This window comes from Papaver somniferum, unplaced genomic scaffold, assembly GCF_003573695.1.
Source record: "Papaver somniferum cultivar HN1 unplaced genomic scaffold, ASM357369v1 unplaced-scaffold_65, whole genome shotgun sequence".
In the NCBI taxonomy this organism is placed as follows: Eukaryota; Viridiplantae; Streptophyta; class Magnoliopsida; order Ranunculales; family Papaveraceae; genus Papaver; species Papaver somniferum.
In genome coordinates, this window is record NW_020649304.1 from 2,992,514 (window position 1) to 3,004,559 (window position 12,046).

A 12,046-nucleotide genomic window follows, 5' to 3' on the forward strand; every position below is an offset into this window, starting at 1 on the left:
TTTCCCAAGGGAAGGACTCAAGTGATATCATTGAGGGAAATTGTGTTCTACTTTCTGGAGCTAGTCTCTACACCTTACTTCTATCTGTACCCTGTATATTCCCTACTGTGTACAGTAGGTAAAGATTTCCTATGCATCCTTGTTTGTAAGTTTTTCCTTTCTGTCCCAATCTGTGTTTGCTGAATTTCCTCGACTTGTCTCTGCATATCTCCTGATGCATTCGGCTGGCCTACTCTTATTTGTAGATTTGAGCGCCGTGACCCCGAATCTTCCGTTATCGGGATACCGAATTCGGGATTTGCTGGCTGGCCTTGTGACCCCTCAGACCCCGGGGTTACCATTATTCCTCCAACAATTTTGACAGGAGTAGGACCCGAGCACACCATGTTAGGGTTTTCGGTGACCGATGACTCCATATGCTTTTGAATGATTTTGTGTAGAGTATTGAGGATTAGTCCTCAGTGAAGTCGTCAAATGTAAACACCCTATTACTATTATAAGGTTATGAGGAGACTAATCCCAATACACAGTACAATTCTCTGAAAAGCTCTGTCTCTCTCTCTGGAGGATAGTTCTCCTTTTATAGGCAAACCCTGATATGAAGGTACCGTAAACATGTACCCTAATACCTTTTCTGGTAAGACTTCTGTAATTAAATGTACATATGTACTATTACAATGGGGTTTATTTAAGCAACCACTAATTGTCCTCTGGAGGCAGCCCACCTGTGCCGCGTCATCGTCAATGGTGGCTTCGACTCGGCATCACCCGAAGCCCCCATTCTGGTGTCTTCGGCTCTTGCCGAATCCGGGTGCTTACATTCTTCTTTGGCTTTATCTGGCTAGGAGGATCAGGTTAAAGTAGGTTTAGATCGTCGACACAGGTCTGCCTCTGGGCCTATGGCCTAAATCAACGCGAGTCAAATGGAATGTCTATCGATTTGCTTTAAGAGTCATTGAAATTTTATAAATTGTTTGGACAGGTTATATTTTTTTTCTGAAATTCCAAAATGAGTATGTTTTTTCCAGCAACGGGTTTATATCGTTTAATTTCTAGCAGATCTAAGTCGGGATCTGTCGATTCATAAGGTTTTAGCTGCCCTCTCCAACATATGGTATGGGTAGTATATACTATCTCCGGTTCTGAAAAAGAGATACTATCACTTTTTCAATTTGACTTATTTTTAGACTAATATAAGAAAATAGTAAAAGCATTCCAAGTCGTTTAGAGCAACTGCAGTGGTGCGAGTATAACCAAAGACCAAAGAGGGAAAAAAAGATCAAATTTTGGGTTTAGTATGGTGTGTGACGCTACGGTGGAAAGACAAAATTTTGTCAGACGTACATTATACGTTCGCCTGGTGTGGGGCGTAGACTATACCAACGCCTGATTGGGTAGATCCTAAAAAAAAAAAAAAAATGAAAGAAGTGGGGCGGAGGTATAAAGCCCGCCCCACTAAAATGGTTTTGAAAACAAAGAATGGGGCGGGGGTATAATGCCCGCCCCATACAAAATAATAATAAAAAAAAATGGGGCGTAGACTTTGCATACGCCCCATGTGGAGCGTAGACTATACCAACGTCTGATGTGGGGCGTGGAATATACGTCCGCCTGATGTGGGACGTGCACTATATGTCCGCCTGGTGGTGGGGCGTGAAGTATACCAACGCTCGACTATATTTGGGTTTAATCTTGGTCCCAGACCAAATATACTCTGGGTTTTAGTCGTTGATCAAAATTTGATCGATAGTACGTTCCACTACGTCTGTTCAAAAGACCAAATATTTGGGTTTACTCTCCTACCTTGGACGGTCTTAGGCATCATTTGACGAATTTCAACCGAGAGAGAGGAGGCTACATAGTGGGTGTTGACAGGAGGAGGGGGTGGTGGGAGTAGTGCTTGAGATTGTAACGGCAGAATAAGGTGGGCATGCATGATTAGCGGGACAACTTTTTCTTGTTGGCTTGATTCGCGCTCCGAGAGATCCCGTAACCTCGCGTCCTCTCGCTAGTATTTAAGCGTGCCATATGAAACCCCAGTTAAAGTTATTGTGCAGCTAGTTTTCAATCCACTGTATCAAGATGGTTTTAGGTTCTTCTTCTTCTCGTTCTAAAAACCCCAAAACAAGTTTAAGTGAGGATCTCTGGCTTGAAATATTTGTTTTTCTTCCTCTCTGTTCAATCTTTAAACTCAAGTGCGCTTCAAAGGTATGGTCTTCTCTTCTTTCAAACCCTAAATTCATAACTAAGTGGATTCAATTCAATCGTTATAATAAGTCTCTCCCATGTGGGTCGTATTTCATAACTATGAAACCCTATATATCAACATGAAATTCTTACTTTCACATCCAAAATCACTGGGTTCACGATTTATGTCTGGTTATGAACATGGGTTCACTTTTGAGTTCTTAAATCCAAATCCAGATGTCAAAAAGATATACCTGTTAGATTCGAGTAATGGATTGGTTTTATGTACAGGTTATGATAATACAGTGAGATATTATGTATCTAATCCACTTACCCAAAAATGGGTTTCCCTTCCACCATCTCCAAAATCCACCAGCGGTGTTATGGGTTTCACTTGTGACTCCAATAGTTGTTACAAGGTTGTGCGTATACCGAAATTTGAAGCAAATTCAAATAAATTCAGTGTTCAAATCTTTTCTTCTGATATGGGTGAGTGGAATGTTTATGAAGTGACATGCACTGGAGATGTCGTCTGGTATGACTCTTACTTTAGCAATTGTGTAGTTATCGTAAATGGAGTTTTATATTGGCCTGAAGGGAAAGGTAGAATACTAGTGTACAATCTGAACAACAACAGTGATGTCCAGCAGAACAGGTTGATCAACTTCCCTTACCAGGAGTTGGAGAGTGAAGATTCTTATGGTAACAAGAGCCCTTACTGTCTTGGCGGGTCAGAGGGTTTGCTCTGTTGCGCGAGAATTATGAAAAGCCAGAAGAGTTTAAGTGTTTGGGTGCTTGAGGAGGGCTGGCAGTTGGTGCACAAGGATCTTGACTTGCATGATCTAGTAGCAGAAATGTTTAGCAAATTATATGTATGTGAGTTTGAAGACTGGGAAGGAGCAGAAATGCAAATTGACTATGAGAAAAGAGAAAATGAGGCTATTATGGATGTCAAGGTTTTAGGTTTCAATCCGGTAGACAAAAACATTATTATTCTCAGTTACCATTTCACTGTTTGGGCTTACAATATTCAAACTAGAAGGCATGAAGTGCTCTCTGAGCCTTCTTTCTTGGCTAACACTTCAGGTAATCGCTATAAACTCTCTGATACTAGCTACCGTGTCAGCTACCCATTTCCTCTACAGCCAATGCCAACAATACTTCTGCCAGATACTTAAGTTGATGTTAGTGTTTCAAATTTTGAATAGATAATAGAAGAATTAAGATGTATTAGGGTTTATCAAGGAATACATTTATCTGTTGAGTTTTTGCTCTTTCTATAAACTCACTGGTGTGTACTGCTGTTTTACGTACAATGCTGGCTACTGAACTCTATTGTTACTTGTGACTTCTCTCACTTGTCTAAAGTCTACGCATTTCTATTTTACCTTTAGGCTCTATTGTTGATGCTTTTCTAGTTACTTTTTTTTTCTTAAAAGTCAAAACCATTATAGTTGCTTGTCTACTGCTATTTACAAAGTCTGTATGAGACAGACTAGTTAAGTGGAATGGTAAGAATTAAGATATCTGTTTTACTATGAGCGTTGTTTGCGACTTCTTTTCCTCCAAGCTGCGAAGACTTGATGTGTTGTTTCGTCTCGCGGAGCTGTAAGTTGGAACCCAGCTGTTGACGAAATGACTAAACTGAACCCGGGATATCCAAGTAGGTATATCTTGAATAGTGGCTTCTTAGTATTATCCGATTTTAGGGAAGCAATTTCGAACTGCTTTCAGAGCTCATTACTTATCTGACATATTCTTGTCATTTATTTCATTCTCTTGGAACAGATGAGAAATGCAGAAAATCAATCTTAATCTTACACTGTGCTAAGAACTTCACCATCTAAAGGATGAAACCAGCTATAATGTTAAGAACAAGAATGACATCTGTATGGAATAGGATTGTTCAATAGTAACAAATTTGTCAATTTCCATCTCATATGACGGCATTATCAACTAAACATCATTTTTGTTTTCGTTTAGTTGTTCCAATGCCCCTAGTATAGCAACAAACAAAGGTTCATTAGAGATCAATGTTCCAAGATTTCATGAATGCCTAAGGTAGTAGTTGTAAACCCGAATTCAACCTTGTTTAACGTGAGTTTCCCCACAAGTCGTCCTCGTTTCCTGATAATAATATGCTAGGTTTCAACGTGAACATTAGTGAACAAAAAACACACATTATATTCTAGCTGTCAAAACATGTCCAAGTGTAAATCGTCAGATGCCATCTATTTTGTCAATCAAGTATCAGGTTCCAGGTTTATACGTAAGAACCATGTCTAGGCATTTTTTAAGGTAATTATTACTACTAATTAGAGAAACCAGGAGAGAAGAATAAGGACCAAGATCACTACGGATATTAAGGTCTCCTTTTTTCCGTCTAAAGAATTTCAACCAAGGCTCCCGCATTATCCAGATGACAGCCACGCACTACCTCCTCAGTCCTTACCGAGAGAGACACACTCCTTGTCTGATTCAGTGATCTGCTTACAAACTGCCGGAGGAAGACTTTCTTCACCCAGGGACCAGGGTGCCGCAGAACGTGGACTTCACTGTTTCATGGAATGTCATAAAGTATTTCTTACAAGAAAAAAATAAAATAAATTACCTATTCAAAAATTTACTCCCATAGCCATAGTCATCTCTGGTTATATCTGACAGTTTGTCAAAGGTAGGTTTTTGTGCATCTTGGCACTCTGGTCTACTTTACCAACTCTTTACAATTTAGGTCGGACAAGAATTTGAACAAAAATGAAAAGAATCAGTATGGTCGTAGTCTCCCTTCCGGCATTTTCTGTTCCACTTTACCAACTCTTTGAGGAGGCCAAACAATATGCGTCGCCCTTCCTTGAAGTAAACCTAATGGAATCTGCGGCAAAAAGCAAGCAGACATTAAGTTAGGAGCAAATTTACTCACATAAAAACCAACACTTCTATTATATTACTCATAATCTCATATTGAAAAAACATATTGTGATGTGACCAAAACTAATTTGACAGATCATATTGTAAGCCTCTACAATGAATTCTTCAAAGTGTAACCAATAAGCATTTGAGGAGGTTAAATACACAAATTAGTTTTCAAGAAAAAAAAGTCGAATTCTGTTGGATTTTTGAAATAACAAGTTTAGCAGGTTAGTTTGTGAGCATTTTTAATGGTAGAGTATATGTTACCGGGCCAAATGATCTCGAGTCCAAAGTTGAGGCAGAATTATCCCCCTCAACCCAACAATGTCCATCAGGAATCCTTATTGTATCGTATGAATTGGGAATTTGTATCCAGTCACCAGGCAAAGCAATTACTCTTTTTATGTGTTTCTCCTTGTAGTTGATTGGAGACCTGCAAATTATATTTCGTATATTGATGGAACTATAAACATCAACATTGCATATGCAAAACTCAATAAAATTACTTTCCACTACAGATGTAACTCTCATACCGGTAACATATAAAGTGCACAGTGAAACATGCCATTGTGTTTGTTTGTTTCTAAAGGTCTGCTGAGGTTAAAAGAGAGGATAGATTACCGAAAAACAATCACATCACCATGTGAAACTTTGTACTTCTCTAGACAAAATTTTTCAATCAGCACACGATCATCTGCAACGAAAATCCCTAATTAGAAAACTAATTCATACGTCACCTCAAAACTATCTGATAAGAGCAGCTTCAGAAAAGAAAGAAAAAAAAAATCTAGTGATGCACGATAATGACTTTGGAACAGTAAAAACTCACCCACTGGTAATCCCATAAAAGTACTCTTGTTAGGGTTGAACGTAGGATGCATTGAAAGTCCTCGTATAGGGGCAATACTAGCATATCGGTCTGAAACAGTGAGCGTAATCAATCCAGCAGTAAAAGACTTCTTCGCAGTGTCCCATAAAAAATTCAGAGCTCCCATATTCAAAATTTCCCAAAACTCAAAAGCTTTGCAATGGACATTACACCATCTGCACAAATCATCGGATACAATAAAAAATAAATGTTACAAGTTTTGCTCACATAAGTTATGCACAAGTTTCTCCGACTTGAGCACGTGGTCAACCACAACCTGTTCCGATTTTTGACGCAATATCGCAACACCCATACAAATGTTTTTTTCTTTTAGTTTAGTGTGACGATCAAGACTATAAGTAAGTTTACTGTAGGTATTTCCTATCGTTCCTACTCAAACAAGAGAAAAAAACTAGCTGTGTATCACAAAATGTGTGCCTTACTTCAATGTTCAATCTAAAGTTGAAACAAAGGATAAACTAGATGACCGCGCGCAGTGGTGGGACCGACGAAGAAGCAAAAAGAAGTCAGCGAGCAATTTTTATAAGGTGCATGTGCATTGATAAGATATGTCTACCCTGTCCCTAAGAAACTCAAACATTTCAAAACCCCCCTTCGTCCTTACTTCGACCTGGTCTTATCCTACCAATCAAAAAAAGAAAATAACCATCTGTAACAATGGGTGATTCTGTGAGTCTCAAACATTAAGCTTCTAAAAAGAGATATTAAGAGGATATCGAACGGTAAATTTGGAGCCTAACTTTATATCTATGTTAAAGCACTTGTTCACAAGTTTGAGAACCCAACGGCAATAGCTACACTCGTTGATGATTCAAAAACTTGTGGGGACCGAAAGGATCATCCAAAAGTTTTATTCAACATATTCATCTATATATCGCAATTCATATATAAGTAGCAGAATCTATCCCGAATCTGAATCGGGTCAATATGTTATACTTTGAATCATGATGGTGCATGAATTATTCCCTAAAGAAACAAAGAGAAGTGAAGAACCTTAACTGAGTACTATGAGAATATATTGTAGCAAGGTATTCTGTTATATTTCACAATTTTGAGAACCAAACAGAAATAGCTACTTAGTCACCAAATCAGGAACATCATGTGACAATAAACTAACACCTAGAGCAGTTTTCTTACATTGACCATTTTGAGATAGAAAAAACTTAACATTACGGACATTTGATTTTTTACTTCTTTACTCTTGAAAGCATCAGCATAGACCACTATATTCCTTTGTGGACAAAACTCATCAAACTAAGACCTGCGAGCTAGACAGCACCAGCACCAAAAGATATACAGTAAAGAAGTGTGTCAAACCAACAAATATTTCACAAGCTGGAGAACCCAACAGAAAGAAAGAGGAGAAACTCATACACGAAGTGAACTCATCTTAGGATGTTAGAACCTGCACCAGTGTGTCTACATTTAAAGTTACAGCCAAGAAGAAATAGAAGCAAAGAGAAGTAACTGAGTACTATAAGAATAAAGGTTTTCTGTGATATTTCATAAGCTGGACAGCCCAACGGCAATAGCTATACTAAGAGCAACTGTAGTGGTGCGAGTATAACCAAAGATTAAAGACCAAAAAAAACAACCAAATTTGAGTTTAGTCTGGTGTATGACGCTACGGGTAGAAGACTAAATTTGGTCGAGCGTGCACTATGCGTTCGCCTGGTGTGGGGCGTAAACTATACGTACGCCCGATGAGATTCCAAAAAACAAAACAAAAAAATAAACAAAAAAAAAAATGGGCCGGAGGTATAAAGCCCGCCCCATATATAAAGTGAATTAAAAAAAAAGAGTGGGGCGGAGGTATAAACCCCGCCCCACCGGGGCGGAGGTATAAAACACACCTGGTGTGGGGCGGGGACTTTATGCACGCCTGGTGGTGGGGCGTTAACTATACGTTCGCTCGATTATATTTAATTTTTGTCTTGGTCTTGGACCAATTATAGTCTGGGATTTGGTTTTTGGTCCGGATTTTAATCGATAGTCTGTCCGCTATGTCTCGTTTTTTGACCAAATATTTGGTTATACTCGCCCACTGTGGTTGCTCTAAGGGACCAAATCTGAGATTTCTTCACCATATATGCATTCAAGTTGAAAGCTATTCTGTGATTTATAAACTCGACTAACATGCTCTCCTCCCCTTCAATATGGTGGACAACTAACAAGGCAAGACTTATCGCATCAACAAGGCAGCAGTGGCAGTACTTAAAAATAAAGATCAATATCCATCAACATTGTTGTTGAAGAGGGAATCCGTTTGCTTCGTATTATTAATAAAAAGAAAGAAAGTACAAGAGAGATTAAATAAGGCTCTTTGCTAATTCAACGAGACAATTCATCAAACAGTTAACCTACTAAAATTAATGAAAGTTGAAACAAACAACTTTGGGTTCACTGAGACAATTTATCAAACTGAGATTCATTAAAACAGAATGCTTACTGAGATTAAGCAGGGGATTCTTTGAGCTTCCACCTTGGGTTCACCCGGATAAATTGTGAATTGAGCAGGGAATTCTTTGAGCAACGTGGGGTTATGATTCCCACAAAATCTAGATAAAAAGGAGAGATTATGAGAAAAAAGGATTGAAAAATTCAACTATGTAGATATAAAATCCTGTATATGAGTTCATTAATCAAATAACAATCCGATAATCTCTATAAATAACTATATTTGATAATTTCCATAGTTATTCATGGTTTTATTTTTGTTGGGATACATACGAAAGGGGAAAAGAGAGGAGAAGATTCCCCTGAAGAATTTAGACCACTATACCTAATTAAAATTTGTAATTTGTAAAGAAAGAGAAGAAATGTTTTCAGCAATCTACAGAACGAGCTGTATTACAGCCTTTTTTATTTTTTTTCTAAAGGCTTAAAACCCAGAAGGTAAACCTCATTCTACGCGGAAGTAAGAAAAATTCCCTATGGGCTAGATTGAGCTTGTAGATTAGCCAAAAAATATTGCAGTTCAAAAAAAAAAAAAGTGTTGTCTATTTGTTAACACTAGTTCTCTCTTAGTTTTTGCTCGTTGTTAAACTAGCAGGCCTTTTCGCTGAATGGTTCAGCGCAGATTGATTTATTTTTTGATCTGACGGCTAAGATTGGTTGCGCTGAACCAAACGGCGTTGGGCGGTAGTCCTAGCTAACGTGGACTTCTAATCTAGCTTCTAGATTAGCACACCATAGGACTTAGCCTAACCCCCTGCCTACCTCGGTGATGATGAGTTTCGGACCTCAGATGATTAAAATTTTCAACCAGAGACTACAACGTTGTACCGCAATTATTTCTTCAATTATATTGCAGATTCATAAGGATATCATCAAAATATCATTTTCAAATTTATTGTTGTTGGCCTCTAAAGAAAAATTGGTGCAAATATTGTAAGAAAATGTTCATATAAGATTGTTCATGAGTGCTCCCTCTTTTCAATAAGTTATTTATGTGGGTTGGGTAAGTACTTGGGTCGATTTCAAAAATCGGAGTCGGTATCTATCGTTTTTTGAAAAGATATCACTAATTCTTTTGCAATAACCTATATCAGACACATTTTCTATGATCTTATTAATGATAACGACTAAATTTTATCTCAATGGTGATCTTAGATATAATTTAGATTTCAAACACGGGACAAATTAAATGGATCGATCCAAGACGTTCTGAACGTACTAGTGCAATTACTTTAATTATAATATAACAAATATAATGCTGAAAGTAAATAATGACACGACAAAGAAGATTTTGTTAACGAGAAAAATTGTTTGGCCAAGAAAACCCTAGGATCTAATTCGGTTATGAAAACTCTCATAATTAAGTCTTACACAAATGCCTACTCACAACCTCGTGTAGTTGAGAACGAATAAACTATCCCTGATCCTCAGTAACCCTGCGCCGGCAACCAATCTGTCCAATGTGGGTGAATCACTTAACAAAGGTGTCTTACTCGGGCTTGTGGATTATTGTTTAGTCTTTGAACACCATTATTTCTCGAAGGTTCACGACCTCACTTGGCATTGCCGAACCATCGTTGTGCATGGTTCTGTAACCAAGCACACCATAATGCATGTTTTTCTTTGTGGTTCAAGGTAAACTTGTCACACACTTACATCCTAAACTAGGAATTCCATCTAATTAGAGAAGTTACTGAGTTTGAACTCCAAGCAATCTTAGCTTGAACTAACTTAAGCTTTGATAATCTATATAAATAGAGGACTCTATGCAACTTGAATTCTCAATCCTGACACTCTGGTGTTCAAGATGCTAAGCTAAAGGCGTCCTCTATAACCTAGGTATCCTCTGGTGAAACCATATTAGGGACTTTGAAGAGTTCACTTAGGAATTTGTGAAGCCCGGTCAAACAATCTTTTACATGATAGTTCTTGAATCCAAATCTTGTTCTACTGGTTATTGTAGTTTACGAACTATAGATCAGGAACAAGATAGATAGAAATTACAAAGTTTTATTCGTCTCAGACTTTGTGATTCCACAAGATAGATATCTAAGGTCTTCTTTGATTTGTTTGGATTGTTCTTGTGAGGTGGTAGTGATATAGGTTTCTCTTTGATAAGATTGAAAAAATTTGGATCACTGAGGTTTGCTAGACATTTTCTACTGCAAACAGATTTCAAAACCTTGATTGAAATATCTAAAGAGAAATCAAATAGTATTTCTGTTATAGGCAGATAAGTATCAAAAGTTTTCACAGAGGTTGAAGCGACTCTTATGCCGTAACGAATATAATCTAAGGAAATCAAATGTGTAGGATCTTACGAGATTCAAGAGACATACAGGAGCACGATTGCAGCTAAGTTCCACGAAGGGTGAATTTGGTTTCAACTACATTTTAGTCCATAGGTAAAGGCTTAATACACTTCAAACTGAACTAAGTCCCGAGGGTTTTTTCTGCATCCACGTTTTCCTCGTTAACAAAACTATGGTGTCTTGTGATATTTATCTTTCTGCATTATATTGTTTATATTTATGATAATAAGAATATTACAAGTAATACGTAATCAACAGAGATAGTCTTCGAGTCATTGATTGAGATCTCAAAAGACTTATTCTTGTTGAATTCTTATTTTGAAAGATGGATTAAAAGTCTCGTACTTGTTGGATTTCGGATCTTGTGCAATTCGGGGTATATACTAGGTTGATCTTGGATATTTCTTTTTGACTTCGTTCAAGAACTCTTGTACACAATCAGGTACACGGACTGTTTGGTCTCTATACATATATTGTGTAAGAGAAAGAGAGAAACTCCACATAGATTATTATACAAGGGTCTTACTATTGACCTACTTGGTGATTGCATAAGTTTTGTCCATACAGGTTTCCGAACGAAAAAAAATGGTAGAGTACTTGGTAGCCTCTCATTCGATCACTTGAAAATTGCTTATAAGCTAATGGTTTGTGTGAGACAACCATTGTCGTCTTCTAAGAATGTTTCAATGATTATAATGGGAGTTTAGAACTAAAACCCATGTCTGGAAAACATCACAGTATGTGTACTTAGTGTACAAACTGTGTTGGTATGATTCAGGTCCGGAAACCAAGTTTGCATACCAGTATGCGAACGGTTTTAATTGTTAAAGTCCAGGAACCAAGTTTGCATACTAGTATGTGAACGTTTCTACCTGAGTTACGTCTGGGACGACAGTTTGCGTACCCGTTTGCAAACTGTTGGACAAGACCAAATTCCGGGACTAAAGTTTGCGTACCTGTTTGTAAACTTAATGGCCAATGTTCTAAAATCGGTTGAGTATGTCTACATACTCATGAACAAATACATTTATGAAATAAGGAATGCAATCTTTGCAAACCGTAGCTTAATGTTCATGAACTGATTCTTGTACTTTGTACATTATGAATCGTTCCGACTTTGCTTCAATTGGATCATATATACTTATATGTGATTATCAACAATTGAACATACCTATGAAACACAATTAGATTCATTTGATTATCTTTCATAATTTATTGATCATCATAGTTGATCTAGAAGTATTATATGAATGTGGTTAAGAAAAAAATGTTCATATGGCTAACTTTGGTT

At 37.5% G+C, this 12,046-nt stretch overlaps 2 protein-coding genes across 3 annotated transcripts; one reads left to right on the forward strand and one right to left on the reverse strand.

Moving 5' to 3' along the window:
• The first annotated feature begins 2,051 nt into the window (after positions 1-2,051).
• On the forward strand, positions 2,052-3,535 carry LOC113343757. Its single transcript, XM_026587890.1, has 2 exons — positions 2,052-2,208; positions 2,479-3,535. Exon 2 carries the CDS (start codon positions 2,571-2,573, stop codon positions 3,363-3,365), a length of 795 nt encoding a protein of 264 aa, XP_026443675.1. The 5' UTR covers positions 2,052-2,208; positions 2,479-2,570; the 3' UTR covers positions 3,366-3,535.
• Positions 3,536-4,721: 1,186 nt separating this feature from the next.
• LOC113343677 (mitochondrial inner membrane protease subunit 2-like) lies at positions 4,722-8,905 on the reverse strand. 2 transcript variants are annotated; one of them, XM_026587805.1, is made up of 6 exons: positions 8,769-8,905; positions 8,436-8,544; positions 5,927-6,141; positions 5,719-5,791; positions 5,365-5,530; positions 4,722-5,059 (listed from the first exon to the last, which is right to left on the reverse strand). In XM_026587805.1, exons 3-6 carry the CDS (start codon positions 6,090-6,092, stop codon positions 4,952-4,954), a joined length of 513 nt encoding a protein of 170 aa, XP_026443590.1. In that variant the 5' UTR covers positions 6,093-6,141; positions 8,436-8,544; positions 8,769-8,905; the 3' UTR covers positions 4,722-4,951. The 2 variants fall into 2 exon arrangements, with proteins under 2 accessions (XP_026443590.1, XP_026443591.1); XM_026587806.1 differs by having other exon boundaries at positions 8,717-8,883.
• Positions 8,906-12,046: the final 3,141 nt, after the last annotated feature.

Coding starts and splice junctions, on each gene's coding strand:
- LOC113343757 (XM_026587890.1), top strand. CDS start 2,571: ATGGGTTTCACTTGTGACTCCAATAGTTGTTACAAGGTTGTGCGTATA.
- LOC113343677 (XM_026587805.1), bottom strand. CDS start 6,092: ATGGGAGCTCTGAATTTTTTATGGGACACTGCGAAGAAGTCTTTTACT. Junction 5,792..5,926: donor TTTTATGGGATTACCAGTGG/GTGAGTTTTTAC, acceptor TTTTCGTTGCAG/ATGATCGTGTGCTGATTGAA. Junction 5,531..5,718: donor GGTGATGTGATTGTTTTTCG/GTAATCTATCCT, acceptor TATAATTTGCAG/GTCTCCAATCAACTACAAGG.